The 27,977-nt window shown below is 35.9% G+C and overlaps 1 protein-coding gene across 3 annotated transcripts; it reads left to right on the forward strand.

The window, feature by feature from the left end:
- The first annotated feature begins 372 nt into the window (after positions 1-372).
- On the forward strand, positions 373-27,900 carry SLC33A1 (solute carrier family 33 member 1). Of its 3 annotated transcripts, none has more exons than XM_059921846.1 (7): positions 375-1,611; positions 14,878-15,068; positions 19,025-19,209; positions 19,484-19,601; positions 21,974-22,189; positions 22,880-23,075; positions 27,697-27,900. In XM_059921846.1, exons 1-6 carry the CDS (start codon positions 840-842, stop codon positions 23,045-23,047), a joined length of 1,650 nt encoding a protein of 549 aa, XP_059777829.1. In that variant the 5' UTR covers positions 375-839; the 3' UTR covers positions 23,048-23,075; positions 27,697-27,900. The 3 variants fall into 3 exon arrangements, with proteins under 3 accessions (XP_059777830.1, XP_059777829.1, XP_059777828.1); XM_059921845.1 differs by lacking the exon at positions 27,697-27,900 and adding an exon at positions 24,543-24,827; XM_059921847.1 differs by lacking the exons at positions 14,878-15,068; positions 19,484-19,601; positions 27,697-27,900 and having other exon boundaries at positions 373-1,611; positions 22,880-24,827.
- The last annotated feature ends 77 nt before the right edge of the window (positions 27,901-27,977 follow it).

The raw sequence follows: 27,977 nt of genomic DNA on the forward strand, positions 1-27,977 counted from the left end.
CATCACAAAATTCCCAGCCTGGAGCTTGGGTATTACCCACCCAAGCCTAGTGACGAGCCCTCACAGCGTCGCCCGGGCTTGTAAGGTTGAACCGTATTAACCTTCGGCGGTGGGGGCCGACCTAGCGGAATCCGCCATCACGTGGCCGCAGGGGCCCAATGACGGAGCCCCACGCTTTCCAGGCCGCTGCATGTGCTCACAGAGCCGGAGCTCGCGCAACGCCCCGCCCCGGCCGCACGGTGCGGCCGCATTAATCCTCCCATGAGGTCCCAGCCGCTGGGGCTGCGGGTTCCTACCGAGCGTTGTTTCCGAACTTGGCCAGGAGAGCGTTTCCAGATTGGCTTGCTCTGGAGGCGGGCTGAGGACTCATTTGAGACTAGGACCACTTCCTGAAGCGCGAGACAGGAAGTTATCTGGTATCTCTGGAGTCCCGTGGAGAAAGTACCGGCTGCCGCATTGGTGGCGGGTAGAGCAGGCGGTGGGTCGGCGGACTGGCTGTTTGGTCTCGCCGCAGCTAGGGGCCCGTTTCCATCGCAGCACCACGGCCCCCTCCTCCAGCCCAGACCCCGGCGCGGCTGCCCGGGGGGCTCCTTCAGGCTCCTTGACGCCGCTCCAAGGGGCATCTACCTGGGCATCGCCAGGGCCTCCCGCCGGGCGACTGGCTCCCGCCTTCAGCACTCCGGGCCACTGTAAGAAGTGCCCTTATCAACCCGTGCCGTGTCCCCCTCCCTGAGCCATCGAGACCCTGGTCCAGAGCGACAGCCTTGGACCTGGGACTAGACGGATCCAAGACGCTAAGCCCTGGCCTCCTACAGACGGGGCTCTGCATCGTCTCTGATATGTCACCCACCATCTCCCACAAGGACAGCAGTCGGCAACGACGGCCAGGGACTTTTAACCACTCTCTAGATATGAAGAGCGGTCCTCTGCCGCCGGGCGCCTGGGATAATTATCCGGACTTGGTTGGCGGGGAAGGGGACAAAGAAGCTCTTCTGCGGGATATCGGCGCTAGTGACTTCTCAAAACCCCCAAGGAGCTGCCGGGCGGAATTAAGCAGCATTTTGCTGTTGCTCTTTCTTTACGTGCTTCAGGGCATTCCACTGGGCCTGGCGGGAAGCATCCCACTCATTTTACAGAGCAAAAATGTTAGCTATACAGATCAAGCTTTCTTCAGTTTTGTCTTTTGGCCCTTCAGTCTCAAATTGCTCTGGGCCCCTTTGGTTGATGCGGTTTACTTTAGGAACTTCGGTCGTCGCAAATCTTGGCTTGTCCCTACACAGTATATACTGGGACTCTTCATGATATATCTCTCTACTCAAGTGGACCATTTGCTCGGAAATACAGATGGCAGAACCCCCGATGTGGTTGCTCTCACAGTGACATTCTTTTTGTTTGAATTCCTGGCAGCTACTCAGGACATCGCTGTGGATGGCTGGGCGTTAACTATGTTATCCCGGGAAAACGTGGGTTACGCTTCTACTTGCAATTCAGTGGGCCAAACAGCCGGTTACTTTTTGGGCAATGTTTTGTTTTTGGCCCTTGAATCTGCCGACTTTTGTAACAAATACTTGCGGTTTCAACCTCAACCCAGGGGAATCGTTACTCTTTCAGGTAGTGTATTTAATTTATTATGCTGTTAGGTTTATTGTACGTTTATGAATCCTTTCGACAGTGTGTGTAGTGTTAGAAGGAACCATTATTTAATGTACTGGAAATCATTTTATGGGAGATAATCCGAGGTAAGTTTTCTGTTCTACTAAAATGAGCTTCAGCCAGAATGATTACATTAGAGCAATCATAATTGATCAGTATTCTGAAGTGAGCAGGGAAAGGCAACCCATCCAGTAAACATTGTTGTGTCATAGCAAACAAAACTCTGAGTCTAGGGGTACCTTGGTACTTGCCTAATAATACTCAGATGCACATTTTTTAGAAGACTGGCTAGTGTGAAGACATGAGCCCAGCCTTATTTCAGAATTTTCCTTTCATTTTTTGTTAGACTGAGATTTCTAGCTCCATGTTTCCTGGTCCATTTCTACCCCTACCCTTATACCAAGAGCCCTCATCTAGCCTTCTGGTGAATGGAACAGGGTTAATTCATTCAAACATTAATGAGCAGGCTAAGTGACAGGGTTCAAAGGGCCTCATATGATTAAAGCCAATTCCCGCCCACAAGAACAACTTGTGAGAGTCAAGCTTGGCATTTGCTGTTGTTGAATTACAAGATTTCATGAAGTGGGTAAGTAGAGTTCCAGAATGCACAAAACACCAGGTGAAAATGCACTGAAGCAGCAAAGTACAGGAAGATACAAGACAGTACATACAATGTTCAAAGTGCCTGAAGCAGTCATTGTGGGGCCTGATTTTGGAAAATGGTGCTGAAAGAAAGGTTGTGACCAAATTAAAGGTTGTTGACCAAATTCTTTTTTTTTTTTTAATTTTTATTTATTTATTTATGGCTGTGTTGGGTCTTCGTTTCTGTGCGAGGGCTTTCTCTAGTTGCGGCAAGTGGGGGCCACTCTTCATCGCGGTGCGCGGGCCTCTCACTATCGCGGCCTCTCTTGTTGCGGAGCACAGGCTCCAGATGCGCAGGCTCAGTAGTCGTGGCTCACGGGCCCAGTTACTCCGCGGCATGTGGGATCTTCCCAGATCAGGGGTCGAACCCGTATGCCCTGCATTGGCAGGCAGATTCTCAACCACTGCGCCACCAGGGAAGCCCGACCAAATTCCTTAGTTGCTGTAAGAGTTTAAAGTTTATCCCGTAGGAAATAGGGTGTAAATTATACAGATTTCCCCCTCTTTCTGCATGAGCACAACAGAAGGCCCCGTAAGGTTTTGAGGGTTTTCGTTTTGTTTTGTTTTGTTTTTTAACTTTCCTAACAACTGAGAAACAGTAAAATTACCAATATCAGGAATGACCAACACTGGGAATATAGTAGAATTCTTCATTCTGGTAGTGATCAATTTAGGTGACTGTCTCTTGAAGTTTAAACAGCTAAACTTTCTCTCATCTTCCTAGCACTAGGGGGTTCCCAATAGGGTAAATGTCAGGGCAAGGTGTGTGGTGAGGGACGTTTAAGGGCTATATCATAATATTCAGGGAAGGGAGGAAGGGATTCCCAACTGTATTACTGAAATCATATACACCCCCTCCACACCCCTACACCCTATAAGTGACCCCCTTTCTACCTCCTCAAACTGCTAGTGAGCCACTACTACTGATGAAATAATAGTTATACTTTTCCTCAGTTGGTTTACGGCCAAAAATGGTTGAGAGATACTGCTTTGCACCTAAACAGATTTGTCTCTGAGTGTTCTGGGGTCCCACTCCTGCTATATGGATAATTCTCTGCTTACAAATACTTAATGAATGCATCGTTGCTTTTTTATGTGTCTTGCTTTTCCTTTTTTACCGGGACTGTTCATATCACCAAAAAGGGCTAATAGGATGATGTGTTACTTAACATGGGGAAGTCTCAGTAAAGAAATCAAGATTGAAGAGACTATGGAAACTAAATTACTAAGTAAATTAGAGCTTTCTCGTAAGTGTGATAAGAGTGATTAATAAAATATCATTCCAGAGAATGCCATTAACTGTTCCCCTATGGGAAGATCAAAATTGTGGCACTGGATTTTTATTTACACTGATTTATTATTTTGAATAGCTGTTTGTTCTGGAATTTGAACTTTGTTCTCCAGGAAATTGTAAAAATAGCTTACTTTTTAATAAGTTAAGAGTTGAGGAGTCCTGCATTTTCATTCTCCTTTGTATGACTGTACGTATCACATTTATAGGTTTTTTTTTTTTTTGGAACTTAGTATAACTAAGAGTAACCAGTGGCTTTGAGGAATTTAGAGAGCACAGAAAGAATCATGAAGGAAATACAGTTGCTTAGGTAATAAAAGAAGAGGCAAACACTGAGGCAGATGTTTACAAAATGAGGAAATTAAAAAGAGGCATAATTATTTTTTAAAATTCTGAAATACGTTCTGTGATTAGCACTTTGTTTTGAGTTACAGATACATAGAGATAGAATATATTGAGAAAGAACAGTTTTTGCCATCTAGAAAGCAGTAATCTAAATAGTAAATTTAGAACAGGAAGGAGAGGATGAAAATACAATCCCTTAGAAAGAAAACCTTGATTATGCTGAGATTGGCTTTTTGGTACCTTCAGGGATACAGAACAGTCCTTAACTCAGAGGTAGCCTTTTTTCCTCCTGCCCCCTTGGTTTTCAAGGATCTTTAGCAGCAAAAAGAGATAACCTTTTAAGCTTCAAGCAATGTGAGAATAACCCAGTAGAAAACAGAGATTAGAACATAAAGTTTTGTGCCTTGAAAAGATCATATATTTCAGTTCCTCATTGTTATTGATGAGGAAACTGATCAGGAAATTCCAACTGGCTAGTTAGAGGTAGAGATAGATATACCTACAGCTTAGGTTTCCTGACTCCTTATTTGGTGTTTTGCCTCCAGTTGGTAGGAAACTAGGAAAAACTTCAAAAAAAAAAAAGCCTCAAAACCTGAATATAACATGTGCTGATTGGGCTTTTCTATAAGAGAAATCAGCACTCTGACTGCTGATGTCTAAAACACATCAACATGCTCCCAGAATGCTGGATGCCCAGAAGTGACAGACTAAGGGTTTCTTGTTGTGTTGTTATTTTGATTTTAAAGTGACCCATGTCATTCATTTACTCAGCATTGAATGCCTGTTTGGTACTGGTCATGTGATAGGTGTTACAATTTGATGAATAAAACCTGGACATTCTCTGCTTGCAAGGAATTTATAGTCTATAGTGCAGGTTTGCAAACCAAAATGATGAGTTGGTGCAGGACTGTAGGTATTGGAGGGGACAGTGGTGACCTGAAAAACTCATGCCCTTTTAAAGGCAGGTAGCTTCATCTCCAATAAATTGTTGTCTTGTGGCAGTAGGATCCCAGGATTGCTAGATATAATATCAGGAGTATATAATATAGTATTCAGGAGAAGCTGGAAATTCCCTTTTTATTTCCTCATTTTAAAAACATTTGCTAGAATCATAAAATATGTCCTTAGGCCAGATCCAGCCTGAGAACTGGTAGTCGAGGCCTGCTCCTCTAGAAGTAGTGGTAGAGACTTCCCTGGTGGTCCAGGGGTTAAGACTTCGTGCTTCCACTGCAGGAGCGCAGGTTCGATCCCTGGTCAGGGAACTAAGATCCCATATAACACGCATGGCATGGACAAAAAAAGGGGGGAAAAATTAGAAGCAGTGGTAACAATAATGAATAGAAGTGATTGGGATGGGAGCAGTATATTTGGGTTTTGAGACAGGGAGCAGGATAGTCTGATAGTGGAGAAGAGGGCCAAACATATTAGAGCTATGAATCTGTTTATCTATAGATAGGCCTGCACATATAGGAGTAAGTCAGAGAAAAATGAAATGCTGCTTTGAAAAAACAGATGCTCTAAGTATGAAGGTAATCAAACTGATGATAATAATAGTAAAAACATTATTTTTAAGACATTTATGCTTTGAGAGAGAGAGTGCTGAATTCTGACCACTAGACCACCAGGGAGACTCATGATATTCATGCTTTGAATTAGGAAGAGAGCAGGACCATTAATTCTGACTTAGTGACAAATTTCTTTGTCTTGCTTTCTGAAGCAGTACTCATTAATATATTTTACGTGACTAGAAATACTATTTAGAATTTGGGCAGAACTAACTGACCCATTTCTAGATCAGTTATTCTTATATAGGCTGTAATACATTCTTTAGCATCTAAATCTAGGCTTGAAACGTTCCCTTATACTCTCAAAAGATAAAACTATAGAGATAGAAAACAGATCAGTAGTTGCTAGGGGTTGTGGGTGAGAAGGTTACTATAAATAAATAGCATGAAGGAGTTTTGGGGGTGTTGAAACTGTTCTGTATCTTGATTATGGTGATAGTGATTTGAATTTATGCATGTGTTAAAATTCATAGAAATGTACACCAAAAAATTGTTTTACTGTATAATTACTTAAGATTTATAAAAATTTTAAAAAGGAATCCTTTACCTTACAAGTTAATCCCTGGGTAAATGTCATACACAGTGTATGATATACAGTCCTTGAGTTTCACTCTATTTTTGCCTTGAATGGAACAAGTTCATAAATCTGGTGGATCTCACATCTCAGTATAGACAAAGGAAGAAGTGAGCTTCTTTTCAAATGTTGGGGCCCTAGTAGTAAAGTGAGATAGCTAGGAATACTGGGGCTGCTAGATTCAGGAGAGATTAAATATTAAAAACTGGAGACCATACCCCAGAAAGAAGGTTTAAAGCCTTTTTTCTTTTTAAAACAAAGCAAAGGAGAAATGGTACTGTATGCTTTCCTTGTCCAGTAAAGAACTGTAGAATAGCTTTTGTGGATGGGGTGCATAAAAGCCAATTTACAAAATACACTGTAAACCAAAAAAGTATTTGATTTTATTTGGCATATGTCTTACTCTGAATTTCACTTCTAATTTTATTGAAATTTATTTGGAGGCCAGTTGAATTAGCCTTTACTATGTAAATTTATCAACAAAACAGTCAGAACCTCACTAATTACAAGCAGTCTCCTACTTTCATTTATAGTGTTCCTGAAAACTATAATTTAATTGGAGAAAGCAAAATAGACTTACCTAATACAAGATGTTCTCCTAGAAAATTAAAAATGAAAAATAGGGACTTTTCTGGTGGCACAGCAGTTAAGAATCCGCCTGCCAATGCAGGGACATGGGTTCAAGTCCTGGTCCGGGAAGATCCCACATGCCGTGGAGCAATTAAGTCCGTGCGCCACAACTACTGAGCCTGCGAGCCACAGCTACTGAGCCGGGCACCTAGAGCCCATGCTCTGCAACAGGAGAAGCCACTGCAATGAGAAGCCCGCGCACTGCAACGAAGAGTAGCCCCTGCTCGCCGCAATTAGAGAAAGCCCTCACACAGCAACGAAGACGCAATGCATCCAAAAATAAATAAATATTAATTTTTTTAAAAAATGAAAAATATAAAACCCCTGATTTCACCTGTTCTTTTAAATACAATTTTGGATAAATGTTGCATTTTATACATGTCCTTTTCATTCTTTTTATTATTTCATATTTTTTAATGTGGGGTTTTTATCTTAAAATGTATATATATATATATCTTAGTATAGGAGGTCACAAATACATATTTTTGTTTTTAATTTTTATTGGGGTATAGTCGATTTACAATGTTGTGTTAGTTTTAGGTGTACAGCAAAGTGAATCTGTTATACATATATCCACTCTTTTTTAGATTCTTTTCCACATAGGCCATGACAGAGTATTGAGTAGAGTTCCCTGTGCTATACAGTAGGTTCTTATTAGTTATCTATTTTATATATAGTAGTGTGTATGTGTCAATACAAGTATGTATTTTATATGTGAGTGTGCATGCTGAAACATTTGTTAAGGATGGGGTGCATATGCAAAAAGCAAGATGTTTGTTCCGTTACAGAATTTCTATTTCTTGGTTTGCTGTTATCTAAGAAAATTTTTTTTAATTTAATTTTTTCCCTTTACTTTTATTTATTTATTTATTTATTTTTGGCTGCATTGGGTCTTCATTGCTGCATGCGGGGGCTACTCATTGCGGTGTGTGGGCTTCTCATTGCGGTGGCTTCTTTTGTTTGCGGAGCATGGACTCTAGGCGCGCTGGCTTCAGCAGTCGTGGCATGTGGGTTCAGTAGTTGTGGCTCGCGGGTTCTAGAGCACAGCTTTAGTCGTTGTGGCACATGGGCTTAGTTGCTCTGCGGCACGTGGGAATCTTCCCAGACCAGGGATTGAACCATGTCCTCTGCATTGGCAGGCTGATTCTTAACCACTGTGCCACCAGGGAAGTCCCTTCCCTTTACTTTTGAACACATGATAGCTGAAGTCCAATCATCATCAGCTAAGGCTACAGAATACATGATTTCAAAACACCTAAAGATTTCTTTCTTTTTAGATATTTTATATTGTCTTGTATTTGAGACCTACATTTCTTATTCCTAGCACAGCTCTAGAACTTTTGCATTCTTAAATTTCCCATTAGTTTTAAAAAACTTTATTTAAAAATAATTATGGATTCATGGGAGGTTGCAGAGAAATGTTTAGAGAAGTTCCATGCACCCTTCCCCTAGCATCCATTGTTAAAATCTTACATAACCATAGTACAATATCAAAACCAAGAAATTGACATTGGTACAATCCATAGAGCTTATTTAGATTTCACTTGTTATACATATATTCATTTATGTGTGCGTGTGTATAGCTCTATGTAATTTTATCACATGTGTAGCTTTATATAACCTCCACCACCACTATCAAAATACTCAACTGTACCATCACCACAAGACTCTTGTGTTGCCTCTTTACAGCTATACCCATTTCCACTTCTCCATCCCTAATCCCTGGCAGCCACTAATCTGTTTTCCATCTTTATAATTATGTTATTTCAGAGATGTTAGATAAATGAAATCATGCAGTCTGTATGCTTTGGAGGTTGGCTCTTTTCACTCAGAATAATTTCTTTGAGGTTCATCCAAGTTGTTGCATGGATCAATGATTTGTTCAGTCTTATTGCTGAGAAATATTCCATTTGTTAGACATACCACAGTATATTTTACCACTCATCCATTGAAGGCAATTTGAGTAGTTTCCAGTTTTTGGCTATTGCTATGTGAAAGTAAGTCTTCATTTCTTTCAGATGAATGCCCAAGAGTACAAATGCTCGTTTATGTTAAGTGCATTTTTACTTTTGAAAGGGACTGCCCAGTTTTTCTCTGGAGGGGCTATGTCGTTTTATCTTCCCACAAGCAACATGTGAGTGATCCAGTTCCTCTGCATTCTTGCCAGCATTTCATGTTACCATTATTTTTCATTTTAGCTATTCTGATGAACCCTGCATCTTCATGTGATAGTTTGGAATGCTCACCGTCAACTGTTTTATAAAAGTCTGAATTCAGCTTTCAGCTTACAAAAAGTGATTTAGGGGTGTCAGGATGTAGGTTTTACAAAAGCTGAATGCAAGAACCTCCTATCATAGCATCAGAGTAGAGAAAATATCATACATGTTTAATTAAAATGGATTTTGTGAACATATTTTAAAAAATGGAAAGAGTGATTCATTTCCATCTATTCAGTGATACAGGCCCCAGATTTAGCATGAGATGGGAGCATTGAATCTGTTGGCCTCTCAGCTTCAGTCTTGCATCCTGGGCTGAGTTTACGTCTAGTGTTTTGGGACAACAGGGATCTTGATAGTCAGACAGCTGCTTAATCTAGTGCTTGATTGAAGAAACCGTTTCTTCTACCCCAGAGGAGAACCTGACATTGTTGGAGTTAATGAAAAAGTATGTGATCTAAACATGGCACCTTCCTAAGGGGTTAGGAAAACTAAACACTTAGGAAGCTTTCAAAATTAGCTTTGTATTTAGTCAGTTTTTGCATTGCATGCTGTCTTTCAAAAATCTAATCCCCAAATAAGATATGACTATATTGTATTATAATCAAAACAGAATTTTCTGGGAGTGCTCCTCAGCATAGATATTTCGAGCAAATGCTTAAAAGGGAGAGACTTGTGACATAGAAGAAAATTCTGTTTCTTGCTGAGACTTAGCTGGAGACCCAGGGCCAGATACATAGTATTTCTATTTCAGTTTCTTCCATTGTGAAAGTGAGAGCAGTGGACTGACGATAGGTGTCTAAATTCTCTTCATGCTCTAACTTGTGAAGTAGAGAAAGCTGTACTGAAAGCAAGATGAAAGGAAGGCCTGACGGTTATTTAGAACAGAAACTGAAAGTTTGTTTTCCTGCGACTTCTGAAGGACTAAAGTTCATTTCCATAGTGTGAGAGTTAGAGAGAGAACCTGGTCTGAGCCAAGGATGGTTGTATCAGACAGTGCTTCTTAATTTTTCTACCTCTTCTGATGGTGGAAGAGAATGAACCTATACCACGAAGGGTCTGGGGGCCTGGTCCAAAGCCTTGAAAGCTTGAAATTTTTTTTTTTTAATTTATTTATTTTTGGCTGTGTTGAGTCTTCGTTTCTGTGCGAGGGCTTTCTCTAGTTGTGACAAGTGGGGGCCACTCTTCATCACGGTGCGCGGGCCTCTCACTATCGCGGCCTCTCTTGTTGCGAAGCACAGGCTCCAGACGCGCAGGCTCAGTAGTTGTGGCTCACGGGCCTAGTTGCTCCGCGGCATGTGGGATCTTCCCAGACCAGGGCTCGAACCCGTGTTCCCTGCATTAGCAGGCAGATTCTCAACCACTGCGCCACCAGGGAAGCCCCTTGAAATTTTTTTGAAATCTAATGTTTTATCTTTAAAATTCATGGAAATTTTGCTTTCTCTATAATATATGTTTTTCATGAAAATGTTTCTTTCTAAGTTATTGAGTTAATGAACTGTTTATGAAGATGGACCATGTTTGGTTTGCATACCCTATGGCATACCACCATATGGGGAGATGGAGGTGGGGAGGGGGGAATACAAGTAACCAGTTCAAAGAAGTATTCTCAAGTGTCTATGTTCCAGACTTCATGATTGGAGCTGCAATAAGTACCTTTTTGTCAGGTGTATCTGTTTAGTAGGAAGAGAGCCTACTTGCAGTAGGTGTTTCTGAGCATCTGGGTAGTATAATGAAGAACATTCTTGTTTTAGAGTCAGATCTGAGTTTGAATCCCACCTCTGGCACTTCCTGGTTTGTGATTCTCTTTCACTGAGTATAAAACAGGAATAATAATGCTTGTCTTGGAGAGTGAGTTTGAGGGTTATTGCCCTGTCCTGTGTTTTGCTTTGGCATAATAGGAGCTCAGGTGCTGGCTATTATATCCTTTTTGATTACTGGTGTATTGTTACATGCTCTTAATTTTTGCACGCATTGGAGCATTAGGTAAGATCTAGTAGCCACTTCAGAATATTTAACTTGTCTTACAGGTCTTTGCACAAAATCATGTTTAAGAAACTTGAACATCAGCTCTGACATCTTGATCATACATATATACATCACAATGCTTTTGCAGATAAAATATATAAATCAGAATCAACCAAAATGTTAGTAATGAAATATTTAGATTATTCTTGCTAATAATATCTTTACAGTGGTTGGTATATCAGACTATGGATGTTCTGTAGGATCCAAACAGTATTAATAAACAATAGCCAATAGTCTAATAATAGTATTTATGGTAATTGCATTCATAAATCTTAATATATTTTCTGGCAGTGGCTAAGCCTCTCTTTCTGAGCTATTACTTCATTCTTCAGTCTCTGTGAGCAATGGAAAGCCTTTGAATGAGGGCTCTGAATGACCTATTGTCACTACTTTCTTCTTTCTTGTGTACTGTTATCTTACCCTCAAAGCACAAAGAAATTAGAAATAATCTTATCTGCAAACAATACTGAGACCTGTTTAACTTGTTCTTAATCTTATTTCCCTTGGTACTGGTATCAAGGAGTTTAAATTCAGATGAAGATTTTGTTCATTAAAATTGGGAGAATAGGGAATTCCCTGGTGGTCCAGTGGTTAGGACTCCACGCTTCCACTGCAGGGGGCACGGGTTTAATCCCTGGTCGGTCGGGGAGCTAAGATCCTGCAATCCTTGTGGCGCAGCCAAAAAAAAAAAAAAAAATTGGGAATGTATACTAAGCAAATTAAAAAATTTCTTTGCTGAAAGTAGTATATAACTGAAAACTTTTAATTTTCACTTAACATTTTAAAAAAATTTATTATTTTTATTTATTTATTTTTGGCTGTGTTGGGTCTTCGTTGCTGCGCACAGGCTTTCTCTAGTTATGTCGAGCGGGGTCTACTCTTTGTCCCGGTGCACGGGCTTCTCATTGTGGTGGCTTCTCTCATTGTGGAGCACGGGCTCTAGGCCCCCGGGCTTCAGTAGTTGTGGCACGTGGGCTCAGTCGTTGTGGCTCGCGGGCTCTAGAGCGCAGGCTCAGTAGTTGTGGCGCATGGGCTTAGTTGCTCCACGGCATGTGGGATCTTCCTGGACCAGGGCTCGAACCCGTGTCCCCTGCATTGGCAGGCGGATTCTTAACCACTGTGCCACCAGGGAAACCCCTTAACATTTTTATAGAGACCATTAATTGAAATTTCTGGTGACAGTGAAAGTGTTTTTCAGGATTTCTTAAAGAGCCAGTTTAAACCAAATAATGAACAAAAACTTCCTCAATGAGAGTAATATTGTAGATGAAATTCTGTAAACAAGTCATTATTTGTCACATTTCACAGATGAAATTAAGAATGTAAAAATAGTGAACATCAGCCTCACTTATAAGAATAATCTTAAATTGTTGTTCGTCCCTTTTGAATCAGAGTCCAAAACACTATATTAACATAAACTGGAAATTATGTTATCATGTTATTTTAATGAACTTTAATCATAAGATTTGTATTTATTAGTGCATTTTAAAATGGATACCTTTGCATTTAGGAATGTTTCCTGTTTCTCTTCTGATATCTGAAATTAATTTCAGATCCTCCTCGACTCTTCATGGGGTTATGTCCTGATAAATCCAGCATAAGTTGAAAATATCATCAGTCAAAAATGCGTTTAATACAGCTAACATGCCAAACATCATAGCTTAGCCTTGCCTACCTTAAACATGCTCAGAACACTTATATTAGCTCACAGTGAGGCAAAATTATCGAACACAAGGCCTATTTTATAGTAAAGTGTTGAATATCATGTAATTTATTGAATACTGTACTGAAAGCTGTGGCTTTCTGGTGCTGCCCAGCATCATGACAGAGGATCATACTGAGTATCGCTAGCCTGGGAAAAGACCAAAATTCAAAATTCGAAGTACAGTTTCTACTGAATGCGTATCGCTTTCGCACCATCATAAAGTTGAAAAATCTCAAGTGAGGCCTTCATAAGTCGGGGACCATCTGTATAAATTTCACATTATGGGGAAAAGAATTCACCTCAGAATACACATTTCGGTATGTGTTCGAAGCAGTTTAGCTTCTTTAATTTGCAAAATTTGAATAGCAGAGCCTTGTTTTTGGTTAGGCTTGTGGAGACTACACAATTAGCCAATTCTAATAGATTCTTAATTCAACATTAATTTTAAAAAGTCTTTATATAGGCACTGTGAAATAATGGAAGGAGTATGAATCTCAAATTCAGAAGATTTAGGTTAAAGTTCTGCCTGTTAATAATTTGACCTTTGGCAAAGGTTGAAATATTCTGAGCTTTTCCTTGTCTCTGCATAGTAATAATGCCTACTTTGCCTGTCTCACGTGTTTACTACAAAAATCAAATGAAATAACTTATAAGAAAGGAACATTTAAATACTAAGGTGAATTTGGTCTATGCATGAGGGAAGTTGATCTAAATGAATGACGCTCTCTGCCTCCATCATAAGTGAGAGTTAAGCCGTAGTGACCCAGCACAGCAGCCGAGCAAGACTGAATACAGAGGGAAACCCTGACTCAAGAATGGTCGACGTTTTTTTGGAAAAAGGTGACTAGGCTTCATGAACAGTCAGTTATGCTGCATGAGCAATAAAATAAAAAGCAAACACATTTAAAACTGAATATGATTTTAGAGTGTTAGGGCTAGAAAACATCTGGGATTTTCTAGGGAGCTCTTATTTTACAGATGAAGAAACTGAGGGTTATCCACTAAGTTTTGGGTTTTTTAAAATAAATTTTATTAGAATAATGAAAAATAATACATGCGGATAACCATAGGATACACACACAGGAATTTAAAGGTAAATTTTATACTTTTCAATATGAAACAAAGTACATATCTCATGGAGATATATTTCTAGAAATGCCATGAAACAATAGAGTAATAGTCTTGAAAATGAAAAGTATAGGAACATATTATAGGAATTACTAAATAATAAAAAGGTTCAACTCCGTTACATGTAGCATAAAATACAGGTATTGGAGAAAGTTTTATAGAGACAAAATAAGATGCATTTCTTAGGGTGGTTAAGGAGACACAGGTTTTTGAAATCAGTTGTATGAGGCACTGACTTAAAATGTAACATCAGGCAATGTAACCTCTCAGCCTGTTTCTTCATCTGAAGATTGGGGCTAGTAATAACTTCCCCTGTTGTATTATTGTAGTAAAGGAAATGATATATGTAAGATGCTTAGCACATTTATGGCACATGGTATGCACTCAAGAAATGGTGCCTCTATTATTACTATTATTTTTAGCTGTTATGCAGAATCTTCCAGGACATTATTCACTCCCTCCGCTTAATTTGTTTGCAATAAGGGCTAATGGCCCAGCCATCTTTCACTGAAACTACCCAAATAGTACTCTTCATGTGTCTTTTTTGTGCATCTACAAGTATGAGAAAATTACTTATGTATCATAGTATTGAAAGAGAGGGTTATTCTTAAACAGATTAAAAACAGTTTAAAAACAAAAGGCAGAAAATCTAATGTAAATGATCATCTGTTTGTTGCTTAAGTTGTCGAAATTTAATAAAGAGCTGAAATGGTTTAAGTGCTTAAGAAGTATGACTGATGGATCTTACGGGATATGAAAATCATCTCCTGCCCTTAAGCAGTTTCCTTGAATAAAATAACACAGCAGGTGTCACAGTTTGGTAACTTTTATTTCATTCAACCCACTAAACCCTTTCCTTTTTCCTTGTTAAGTATCACTGTCTATTCTGGGTCTATGTAATTATGTTTAACAGAGACAGGACTGTCTTATTCATCTGCTGTGCCTCATCTGGTGCCTTGAACATGACAAGCCCTATGTGTTTTTTTTTTTTTTTTTAACAGATTTTAGTTGAGGAAAAGTTGTGTACAGAATTATTTAGTATCAATGAAGATATGTTATTTCAAAGGTTAATTATAGATTTAAAACATTTTAAATTTCAGACTTCCTTTTCTTCTGGGGAACTGTATTTTTGATAACAACGACTTTAGTTGCCCTTCTGAAAAAAGAACACAAAGAAGTATCAGTAGGAAAAGAAGAAACCCAAGGGATCACAGATACTTACAAGCTGCTTTTTGCAATTATAAAAATGCCTGCAGTTCTGACATTTTGCCTTCTGATTCTAACTGCAAAGGTAAGAGATTTATAAAGCAAATTCCCCATTCTGTTAAAATTACCAATATCATGGAATACTTCTGTTGCCTTTTCATAAGTCCCTTTCCACTAATTTTAGAATTTAACAATAAAAACGAGTATACTTTGTTTATTAAATGTGTTTTAAAAGGTGTGATGATAGCAAATCGACCATAACTTCAAAGTAAGCTAAATGTCTTAAGATCTTGAAAAAAATTATGCCAATTTGAAGTACTTCTAATAAATGTGAGTTTTTAACTGAATGATATTAATGCTTGGAATGGAAATGAATACCTTAAAAAAATAATAGCTCTCTACTGTTAGAATGAGTATACACTTAATGTCAAAGGTGTTAAAATTATTTACTTAGAATGTAATTTACAAAGATTTGGAAATGTATGCGTATTAGAAGTCCATTTAAAAATCAATTGAATTATTTTAAAACGTTAGAAGGAAATATACTATCAAATAAAGGGGGGTTTTGGTGACTTTAAGAATTCTGTGTTTTCTGTATTAAGATGTCTTAATTTTATAGTTCTAAAACATTTTAAAGAGATTATGTTAGAAGAAAGGTAAGTATATTTTGTTATAGTGAACTATTGCTAGTATTGGAATTAATATCCTAAAATATAAAATCAGTTATAGGATTTTCATATTATATTTAAACCTATCTACATAAACACTTTCACAGCTATCTTTTGATAACCCTAAAGTAAAAATTACAGCCTCATTGTTTTGAAGTACTGAGTTTTTCCTCCTCTCTAAGGATAAAGAGGGTTAAATTTTAAGGAAATGTTAGGAAGGTTTAAACTTAAGGTTCAACTTTAGAAAATGCTAAAAGGTTCAAGGAAGATAATAGTATTATCTAATTATATCATTTAGAGATAACCATTGGTAACATTTTTGGTATATTTCCCTCCAGCCTCCTTTTTTCCCCTATGTATGTATGTGTGTGCATGCACATGTGTGTACATAAACTTGACATATATAATTAATACATTAATTATAATTAAGAATTAATATTAATATATTTATATACACACAAATACTTCAAAAGTGGAATTGGATCATACTGTGTATAATTTTTTATTTTGTTATTGTCTTCTTGTTCCATATTCTTGTGTCATTAAATAATATTTTATAATATACTTTTTAATAGCTATAAATTGTCACAGTATATAAATTTGCCATAATGTACTCATTTTTCTATTGTTGTATATTTAATTTGCCACGTGTTTTAATTATAAAAATGCACTAGTGAATATTTTTGTGTGTAACTCTTTGGTGTTCTGAATATTCCCTTCCAATAGATTCTTAAATGAGCAATTAATGGATCAGTGAATATGATTGTTAAATTGGTTTTTAAAAGATTTTAATAATAAATTATACTGTCACCAGCAATGTATACGGAGTTGCTTCAAATACAGAGTCTAGAATCCCATGTTCCCCCTGTGGAGTAAACCTCACCAAAAATAACATCTCTCCTAAGTTTTAACACCATAGATTAGTTTTCCCTGCTTTTGAGTTTTATATAAATGGAATATCCAGTATGTATTCTTATGTCTAGCTCTTGTACTCTTTCACTCAACATCATATTTGTATAATTTATCCATATTGTTATTTATAGCAATAGTTTGTTCATCTCATTGCTTATAGTATTCCATTGTATGAATATGCCACAATTTATCCATTCTATCAACAAATGTTTAGGTTATTTCTACTTTTGGACTATTATTAATAGTGCGTCTATGAACTTTCGTGTAAATTACTTTTGGGGAACATAGGTGAACATTTCTGATGGGTAAATACCTGGGAGTAGAATTGCTGGTCATTAAGAAAAGCATAGTATATACTGCCAAACAGTTTTCCAAAGTGATTGTTCCAATTTTCTCTACCACCAGCACTGTAAGGGAGTTCTAATCACTACGCAGCCTTGAAACCACATGTATCGTCTTTTCAATTTTAGCCTTTCTGGTGGGTGTGTAGTGGCATCTCATTATAGTTATAATTTGCATTTCCCTGATGACTAAAGAAGTTGAGCATCTTCTCGTATGATTATTGGCCATTTGAATATCCAGAGTTACCCTTCTTTCTAAATTTATAGAATTTTTATTTTTTATATATCCTGGATATGAGTTTTTTTGTTAGATATGTGTATTACAAATATCTCCTGTACCACTTTTAAGACAGAGTAAATGTTGAAGTCAGTTTGTATATCTAATGTTTACAAAGAGAATGTATTAAGTATCAGTGAAATTCTTTTCTGGACTTAAATGAAATATCTCTGACCTTTAATTTTTTATGTGAAATTTGCTCTTTGGCTCCATTCCGAGAAGTTAAAGTATTTAAAAGTATTCAAAGTAATATTTATCATTAAAAAAATTTTTTTTAATTTGTGTATTTTCACACTTACTGAAAATTTACTTGTATAGTTGAAAGAATGTCCATATATGTTTTTTTTTTCCCATATATGTTTATCAAAATTCTGTGATTGTTAACATTTAGCTCCACTTTCTTTATTCTGTAAATTGTGCTATTTTACATATTTCTTATGAAGTATTTGGGAGTAGTTTGTACATATCGTGTCCCTTTATCCATAAATACCTTAAATATGTATCTCCTGAAAACAAGGACTTTCTCTTACAAAGCCACAACTTAATAAAAAATCAGGAAATTTAAATTGATATAGTACTATTTTCTAATCACAGTGCATATCCAGATTTCACCAGTCGTCCCCAGAGCAGCCTTTATAACTTTATTTTTTCCTGGTCAGGGATCCAGTTCAGGATCACACATTGCATTTATTTAGTATGAGCCTTTCTTTGTCCTTCATGACCTGAACACTTTTTAAAAAAATTTTTATTATTTTATTTTATTGGCATATAGTTGATTTACAATGTTTTGTTTCAGGTGTACAGCAGAGTGATTCAGTTATACATATACGATATATTTATTCTTTTTTAGATTCTTTTCTTATATAGGTAGAGTAGAATATTGAGTAGAGTTCCCTGTGCTATATAATAGGTCCTTGTTGGTTATCTACCTTATACTTAGTAGTGTGTGGTGACCTGGACACTTTCAAAGAAGACAGACCAGTTATTCTGTAGAATGGCCTTCCATTTATGTTTGTCTAATGTTTCTTCATGTTTAGGTTCGTGCTGTGTATATATGTCAGAAATGTCACAGAAATAATGCTGTGACATCTTCAGGGAATTATATCAGGAGCCATATCATGTCCCTTTATCCATTAATTATTGTTGTTAACCTTGATTACCTCGTTAATCCATTGCAAAGTTACTATTTTTCCTTTTGTAATTAAAAACTAATTTGTGGGGAAATACTTTGAGGCTATCTAAATATCTTATTTCACCTCAAACTTTTACCCATTACTTTTAGCATTCTTATTTGTTTTTGTTGTTTTTAAGAATTAATCTAACTATACCTTTTCTTACCCCTCATTTAACTCAACCTCTTAGATATAATGTTTTCTCAGAATTAATTTTGAAAAGCTAGATGACTTTTTGGAAATTTTGTTGTCAGTCAGAAATCATCAAAAATGTGTATGGTTTGTGGCAATGATGGTTCATTTTAACCAGATTTATTTGAAATCAAAGGCTTTTCTTTTAAACTTAAAATATACAAATCAGTAGGTTTGGACTTGGACACTGTTTATTGTAAGAAACAGAACTTTTTGAAATGGAAATTTAGTTGTAATTAAAATTACAGTTCCTAAGAGTGCTGAATTTTCACTTGTTTTTACTTCATATTGTTAGTAGACCATAAGGGCAAAGTGTGCCTCCGTAACTTGATTGTTGTACCAGATATAATAATATGATACTTACTTGTAACTGGCATGGGTCAATAATGAGACTGAGGTTCTTAAATTACTTACATATGCTTGGAGGAAAATATTTCATAAGTCACAAATTAAAATATTTTTTTGTTTTTATATTGCAGATTGGTTTTTCAGCAGCAGATGCAGTAACAGGACTGAAATTGGTAGAAGAGGGAGTACCCAAAGAACATTTAGCCTTATTGGCAGTTCCAATGGTTCCTTTGCAAATAATATTGCCTCTGATTATCAGCAAATATACTGCAGGTCCCCAGCCACTAAACATATTTTACAAAGCCATGCCCTACAGGTAAAAATGAAATGAAACCTTACTAAATAAGAGAGGTTAAATGAGGAGCAGTCATCAGTATCACTAATATCTGTGTATAGAGTGTATATGGAAAAAGGCTTGAAAAACATTTTTAACTTCAGTATCATTTATATGCACTTTTATCTCTTTTTAACTTCCTAACAAGTTTTAGATACAGGCTTCTTTCATATGGTAGGCACACAGATTTCTGTTTTTGTTTCTGTTTTTTAACCTAAAATGGAAGTCAGCTCCACCTTTCTTTCTTTTTCTATAGATTATTGCTTGGATTAGAATATGCTCTACTGGTCTGGTGGACTCCTAAAGTAGAACATCAAGGGGGATTCCCTATATATTACTATATTATAGTGCTGCTCAGTTATGCGTTACATCAGGTAAGCTTGCCATGGTTTTTCCCAGGGAATAAACTGTCTTATGTAAAATAAAGAAGAAGTTCTTCTACAATTGCCTTAAAATAATGATAATAAATTTTAAGATTTAAGCGCGAATCTGTTTCTGAAGAAATTATTTGACAGTGAACTTTAAACCTTGTGGATTTTTTTAAAAAATATTTTTATTTTTGGGGTTTTATTTTAATGAGTTTTATTCATGGAAAGAGAGTTTCTTCTTCATTCACTTCATTTTTTTTTTCTTTTGTTCATTCTACAAATATTTGTTACATTTCAGGATTTATTCCAAAGTTAGTTAGGAATTCTACCCTTGCTAAGTACCCCTCAGTTCATCCCTAGATTTGGATTCTTTCCTTCTTCTAGTCCCTATATTTTCTTTTTTCTGAAAGTATTGAGAAATAATGACAGCTTCTAGATTATAGGTCCCAGGTTTTTGGTTTAGATTCTGTATTAAATTTTCTTTCTTTCTTTCTTTCTTTCTTTCTTTCTTTCTTTCTTTCTTTCTTTCTTTCTTTCTTTCTTTCATTTCTCTCTCTCTCTTTCTTTCTATCTCTCTCTCTCTCTTTCTATCTCTCTCTCTCTCTTTCTCTCTCTCTCTCTCTCTCTTTCCTTCCTTTCCTTCCTTGCCTTCCTTTCTTCCCTCCCTGACCTGCGATTGAACCCGGGCCCTTGGCAGAAAAGCATGGAGTCTTAACCACTGGACCACCAGGGAATTCCCTGTATTAAAAATTATGACTTACTCTTTGTGGTTTTGGAAGCTGCGTGTTAATCTGCTTTTTTTTCTTTATTAAATGTGTTTGTAATCCACAAAAGAACTGATCTCCACTTTTCCATAGTCTCACCCAAGCTGCTGTTGCAGAATGGGTTTTTCTTTCCCTGGGAATAAATGGTTCAAATAAATGGCAGATGCCCAGTAGTAACCTTTGGGACTCAGTTGCAGTTATTGCTAATGTGTGTTTCAGATTCACTTTGGATTTTTCTATAGTACCTAGTTTAAACTCTTTGAAAATTATATTTACCAACTCCTCACTGTTTTTAACTGAAACCTAAAAATATGGCTACCAGGTAACCTCAATAATTTTTTGCATACATTTATATCATTTAGGAGAATTCTGTAGTGGATCATGTCTGACTAGCTGTATGTAAAAACATTGAGGCTAAGGTGTCAAATATAATTTTTTTTCTGTTTTGCACATAGTTAATGCTAGGTGCCAAATTGAAGTTAAAAGAAGTAGTTTAGCTTAGTAATGCTTCACTTCTTGAGTAAGTAAAGAAAAATATGATGTAGTTGTCCAAAAACCATTTGTTTGGCTTTGGATTTCATTAGAGAATTTTCCAAAGTGTAGTCATCGAAACTCAGAAAACCAGATAGATGCTTTGTGGTAAAAAAAAATTACAAGGCCAAGTAAATTTGAGAAATGATACCTGACATAACCCCTCTTTATGTAGCATCTTAATCATTCCTTTAGCAAATATTAAGTGAATACACCTATTCCATGCCAGGAACCATTGTAAGTACTTAAATAAAAGCGTGACTAAATCATGCCAGAATCCCTGCCCTTAAGGAGTTTATATTCTAAAGGCTTTCAGGAGGCCTACAGTCTAATTTTGTATAACTTAGTGTTTCTCAGTCTTATTTGACTTTGGAACTCCTTTTTCTGTGAACATCCCATGGAACAGTATTCAAAGGAATTCTATTTTAGAAACATGGGTTGTTTTCATGTTCCTAAATGAAGGGTTAATTCTTGCCTCTTAAGCACTTTTTGCCTCTCAAGGAGATTTTTCTCTTCAGTTTGTCACATAAATTTTGAATTATATATAAGAAAATTATATACATATAATTATATATTCATATTCCCTTTGAATATTTGAGTGCTTCTATGTATAATACATATATACTATACACACATATGATATATTTAGGTATAGTATAAATATAGTGTTTTGCTTATTACTATATGGATCCTTCATTACTACCTCATCTGTCATTCTCAGTTGAGCCTTCCTTGACTACTTGTGATGAAATTAATCTCCCATATATTTAGGCCCTGATATCACAATGTATGTACTTCTTTTTTCAATACTTACCACATTTCATCATAATTATTTATTCCCTATTTTCCCAGCTGAGAATAAATTCTTCAAGGGCACAGAGGGACTGTGTCTTATTCATCTTTATATTGCCATGACCAGACATAAAGCCTGGCTTGTAGTAGGTGCTCAATAAATGTTTGTTGATGGAGTTTAATAAGGGTCATGAAAATTAATTTTCCGGTTTATGCTTTCAATGTTCTTAATTTAGACCATAGCTTTTTAAAGTCTAATTGTACTGAAGGTGTTTTACATTTTCCCTGTAGGTTACATTGTATAGCATGTATGTTTCCATAATGGCTTTCAATGCGAAGGTTAGTGATCCACTTATTGGCGGAACATATATGACCCTTTTAAATACTGTGTCCAACCTGGGAGGAAACTGGCCTTCTACAGTAGCTCTTTGGCTGGTAGATCCCCTCACAGTGAAAGAGTGTGTAGGAGCATCAAACCAGAATTGCCGAACACATGATGCTGTTGAGGTAAGTATGTTGCAATTTTAGATAATGTTAAGGTAATATTAAGATATTAATTTCCTCGTTTTTGCCTCTAGGAGTACTACATCTTTTTAAAATCGTATCTGCCCATAGTTTCTAATAGTTTTTTCTTTCCCATCATAACTGAGGGTATAAACACACTCACATCAGTAAGTGAAGCTCACTTGAAGTTGCTTCTCAGCAAGGGAGGAGCAGTCTCTCTCTCCTTCACCTTGTGTACCATTGTCCTTATACACTAGGCATTTAATAAATGCATGATTAATAGCTAAGGTATATAATGATAGAAGAAGGAAAATTCCATTGGCTATTCATATACCAAATGGAGGTAAAACTGAATGGTTAGTAGTTTGTTGATAAATTATTTCAAAGTAACATAAACCCACTTCTAGAATAAATTCCTTGGAAATTTCCTCACATTTCCAAATATGAAAAGCTGTATCTTGAAAATGAATATTGTTTACAGCAAGAGCTGAAAATTGTTTTTAATACCGTTAGTAGCATTAGAGAGATTAAGATACATTAACTTGTTTTGTCACTTGGAGTGAATGAAATGTTTTAACAAAAGTATATTTTGATTAATCCTTTAAATCACAAAGTAGAAACATGTAAATTGCTGAATACTTAACATTTTGAAATTGTGGAGTATTTATTGATATTATAATTTTATTTTTACAGCTTTGCAAAAAACTCGGTGGCTCATGTGTTACAGCACTGGACGGTTATTATGTGGAGTCCATTATTTGTGTTTTTATTGGATTTGGTTGGTGGTTCTTTCTTGGTCCAAAACTTAAAAAGTTACAGGATGAAGGACCATCTTCATGGAAGTGCAAAAGGAGCAAGTAATGCATTCACTACTGGACATTCTAGAAAGGTAACTCTAGTTTAGTTTTAACTCAGAGAGTTACGATAATCAGTGTACAGGAGTATAAAATATTATTTTAAACAGGAAATTATTAATATAAAATGCCAAATGGTTAAAAATATAGGGACCTCTCTGTATATTTAAATATACTTTTCCTTGCCTTGTCAATGTATTTAAAGTTTACTTAAGGTCAGGAAATTGGTACTAAAACAACTTTTCTGATCTTGTTATTTGATTTATGTCTTTTTAATTTACTGACCAAAGCATGTTTTAAGCTGCAATGCAGTAGTCATGGGCGGTAACCATGCAGTCAAGTATTGTTATCAGTACCTATCATTGAGCTATATTAAAATGTTTGGTAAAATATATTAAATGGAACAGAGCTTGATATTCAGGTACTAACTACAACTAGTTTGGCCTTGTTGGCAGTTCAATCTTATTTTGAATTGCAAATTGGTTAAATTTTATCTGGAATTTCTTGAGAAGAGAATATAAACTACTGAAATACCATTTTAGTTTTAATTTTTCTGACCATAACCACATTGTGCTAATGAATCTGTGTTAAAAAGACTATTTTAAATGTATTTCCTGCTTTTGTAAGCATTAAAGATTTATAGGAAGATTATTCAAACTATTTTTTATAAAATGAAAACTATGACTTTTAATTTATTTGTTCCCCTCCCCCTTCCCCCCTTTTGGAAGATATTTTGATTCCTTGTTAATTTTACCCTAAAGCTTACATATGGTTTTTTGTCGTAAGTGCTTCATGACACATGGACAGCTCACAAGTGGTTCAAATTTAATGTTGTATATATGTTCATGGCAAAGTTTTGAAAATAAAAATTAAATGTTTTTCTTCAAGTAGTTTTCTTTTTATTATTGAGAGAAAAACAGTAAAACTTACTGATTAAGAAAAATTTAAATGAATAATAGTGTAATTTTAGAAACTGTTTTGAAGAGAGAGACAAAGACATTTTGTGCCTTTGACAAATTATGTGTTGGAAAAAGATTTCTTAATTAAGCACTGTCCTAATGAGAAAAGCTCTCACAATTATACGGAATCAGGTACTATGTTTCCTATTATTAAAACACAACCTTCTGTTTGTAAACTATAGTTTCTAGTGGAGAATTGCTATCCCAGGAGAATTAAGCTTTTGAGTACTTTAGCAATTTCCAACATATTATGTGTACCTGGTAATAAGGTTCTTTGCATATTTTGTGTTGTATGGTACTCGGACTCTTTAGAGATTACATAAAGCCTTCAAAAGTTAGAGAAAAAGACATATTAAGTTGACTTTTTTTTTTTAACATCTTTATTAGAGTATAATTGCTTTACAATGGTGTGTTAGTTTCTGCTTTATAACAAAGTGAATCAGTTATACATGTGTCCCCATATCAGTTGACTCTTATTTAATAATTATTATCTTTGTGGGAAAATACATACTAATGTTTGATTTTGTTAATTTTATAACATAGGTTGAATTTTAGAGTGGGGTTTTTATAAGTAATGGAGGATAAAATGGGTGGGAGAAAATGGCACTCAGCATCTGAAGAAAGATAGAGGCAGTGGCTTCTAGAACTCGTGCATTGCCATTGGAAACCCTGTGTCGGGCATCGCTGTCAGATCCTGAAGAATCACCTGGAAAATCGTCCTAGAGACATACCAAACCATAGACTACAGTACTTTGTCACGTGTGTTGTCCTTTGTCATGTATTATAATCAAAATGTTTACTTGAATAAAGAAAACCCACTAACTCTCATATGTGAAATGTATTTTGATTTTTAACTTCTGGATTAAGAAGCTCACGTTGCCATAATTACCTTTATCTTTTCCCCATATTATTACAAATTATACATACTTTCAAACGTACTTTAAGTTTATAAATCATTGATGACTTGAAGTTTTAAAATGTATTTTAAGCCTTAACTGTAAGGTGAAAGCCATTCTATTAATTGCACTTGCTCTAGAAATGAACACTTGCTTTGAATTGTAGTCATTTGGTTATTTGGATACATGCTTGTAAGGTTTGCCAAAAAATGACTTGTTAATATCAATGTTGCATACATACACTGATCACTGATGGCATCTTATAAATGATCTACCTGAATGTGAGGATATGTTTGTTGTAAATCTGCTAGAAAATACTGCCTATTTTTGTGTTTTTCCTTACTGACAGATCCTGATAAACTCTACCCTCAAGTATGAACATTAACTCCTCCAGTTAATGAATTATTTATTTACTGGCTAATATTGAATATAAATACATATATACATTTATAAATACATATATATATATACATCTGTTTATATCAGTATTTCCATTTGCACATTGGTTGCAACCCGTTTAAATCAAAAGATGAGTTTGAAAAGCTCTTATAAGATTAGCTAAGATTAGCTGAGACTAAAACTGAAAACTCCCTCCTTGGACTTCCCTGGTGGCTTAGTGGTTAGGATTCTGGGCTTTCACAGTGGTCGCCTGGTTTCAATCCCTGGTTGGGGAAGATCCCGCAAGCTGCGCGGTACTCCTTTGTAAATATTTTAATTTTGCCTGATCAATCATAAAAAATTTGTTCAACACCTAAAATAGATTTCTGTATTTTTTATTTTTATTAAAAAAAATTTTTTTAATTTATTTGTTTGGCCATGCAGCACAGCATGTGGGATCTTAGTTCCCCGACCAGGGACAGTGGGAACTATAGTGGGAGCTGCAGGGCGCTCCCCTACAGTGGGAGCTCAAAGTCTTAACCACTGGACCGGCAGGGAAGTCCCAAATTCTCTATTTTTAAAAATATTAAACCTTTGAGAGAATTTCCTGGGGTCCAGTGGTTAGGACTCTGCACTTTCACTGCGGAGGGCCCGGGTTCAATCCCTGGTTGGGGAACTAATATCCTGTAAGCCGCGCAGCGCGGCCCAAAAAAAAAAAAAAAAAATTAAACCTTTGAAATCTAAACCTATTGTTTGATTTCATCCTTTTATGACAAGGGTTTTTATCCTAAACAGTTGTCAGTGGAGCCTTGAAACCCCTGTACTACTCGCAAAACTCTGGATATGTAATTTTTAATTTTCTTGGAGAGAGTTCTTATTAAAATATTAAATGGTCTGTGATCCAAAAAGATGTAAAAGCCATGGCCTTATTGAATATGGGCTGTACTGTGAATTTTAAACATATATTTGAGATAATAGTTGTAAAACTAATTGTTTAAAGCATTCTGAAAACAATGTTAAAAGAAAAATCTATGCTGAAAACTGGAAAATCTCTGCATCTGTAGTACTGAACTTGAATCTTGAAGGGATTAGAGCAGATAAGACATTACTGGTAAAAGAGGGACATAAGGGTGAATGGTATTTCACAAAAGACATATCTTAGTCATTAAATCCTTTTCCTCCTATAAACAACTTCTGTTTTGCCTTGTTAACATACCCCCCCAAAAGTATGTTGTTTTATATTAAATGGTTGAGATCATTATTTAATATAACACAAGACCAGATTTGTTTTTGTATTTTGGGAGATGATGTCTTTTCATGTATTTGAAATAATGAGTAAAACTATAAAACTCAGACCCTGCTAAAAATAAAGAACCAACCTGTTGGGAACATTCCATGCAGATTTCCAAAATGTATTTTACTTTAGTATTAAAGAAAGAAAATAAATTTTAAAAATAACTTCATAATAAATAGGATTAATATATTTGACAGCCATTTTAGTTACAGAAGGGAAGGTAATATATAGTGCATTGTAACTACTTTTTTTTTTTTAACCAATGTCTTTGGTAGATAGTAAGGCATAATTATTTGATTTTCTCTTAGAAGATTTAAAGTATCTATAATAGGTACTTTTCCACTTCAGTTTAATCTCTGCCTGAATTGACAGTGCCAATTTTTTAACGTAATCACTAGTTAGTTTGGGATGGAGAGCCTTTACATTTCCTACCTGTCAAAACTACTATTAGAGTCTTCATTTTAGTCCTCTAAATTGTTAGCAAGGTAAAATGGCCATGGAGAGCTAATATTCCTTCCTGGAATTCTGTTTTGGTAGAAGCAAGTCCTGTATCAGAGCAGAATAGTTAATGTACAGGACTCATGTCCTCTCCCTTAAGCTAAGAGAAACTTTGACTGTTGGATTATAAAGACTGCTTTTAAGGAGGTCTGTTTGTTTGTTTGTTGTTTTGTTTTGTTTGTTACCTTGGGAGGCAGACATTTTGTAGGAGAAAATAGTTTTATATAGCAGGATGAAAATTGTATGATTAATCACTGTTCCTTTTTTTAAAAAAATGTTGCTGGGTATAATTTAAAAGATCATCTTAAAATATCAGCAATATTAATATGCATAGTTTATAAGAAGTCTTGAAGCATAGAGAAAAATGTTGCTACATTTTAATAGTTTTTTGTCAATATAGACCTAACTTTTTATAACAATTTTGTGTGAAGAATAATGAGTAAATAGTGTGATTGAAATGAACAAGGTTTTGGTATAATTCTTAGGGAGTTATCCTAAGTATCTAAAATTTAGCACCTTAGTTACAATTAAATCAGTCAATATTATAAAATATGAGTATTAAAGACTCTTCTTATTTTCATCAAAATGACTTTATCTTTTTTTTTTTTTGGCCTTGCTGTGTGGCATGCAGTAATTCTTAATTCCCTGACCAGGTATCAAACCCGTGCCCGCTGCATTGGGAGTGTGGAGTCTTAACCAATGGACCGCCAGGGAAGTCCCCAAAATGACTTTAAATGTTGCGAAAAGTTTACTTTTTATAGCCTTATAGTTAATGACATTGAAATTTTTTTATCACATGCAACTATACAATTAGGAAAATATAAAATTGGGAAATTTGATTAATTTAAAAAGTTAGTTTGGCATATCTGATTAATTGATAGATTACCACTGTCAAGTTTTATTGGTGAGTCT

The sequence above is a fragment of the Balaenoptera ricei genome, chromosome 4, assembly GCF_028023285.1.
Source record: "Balaenoptera ricei isolate mBalRic1 chromosome 4, mBalRic1.hap2, whole genome shotgun sequence".
NCBI classification, from domain to species: domain Eukaryota; kingdom Metazoa; phylum Chordata; class Mammalia; order Artiodactyla; family Balaenopteridae; genus Balaenoptera; species Balaenoptera ricei.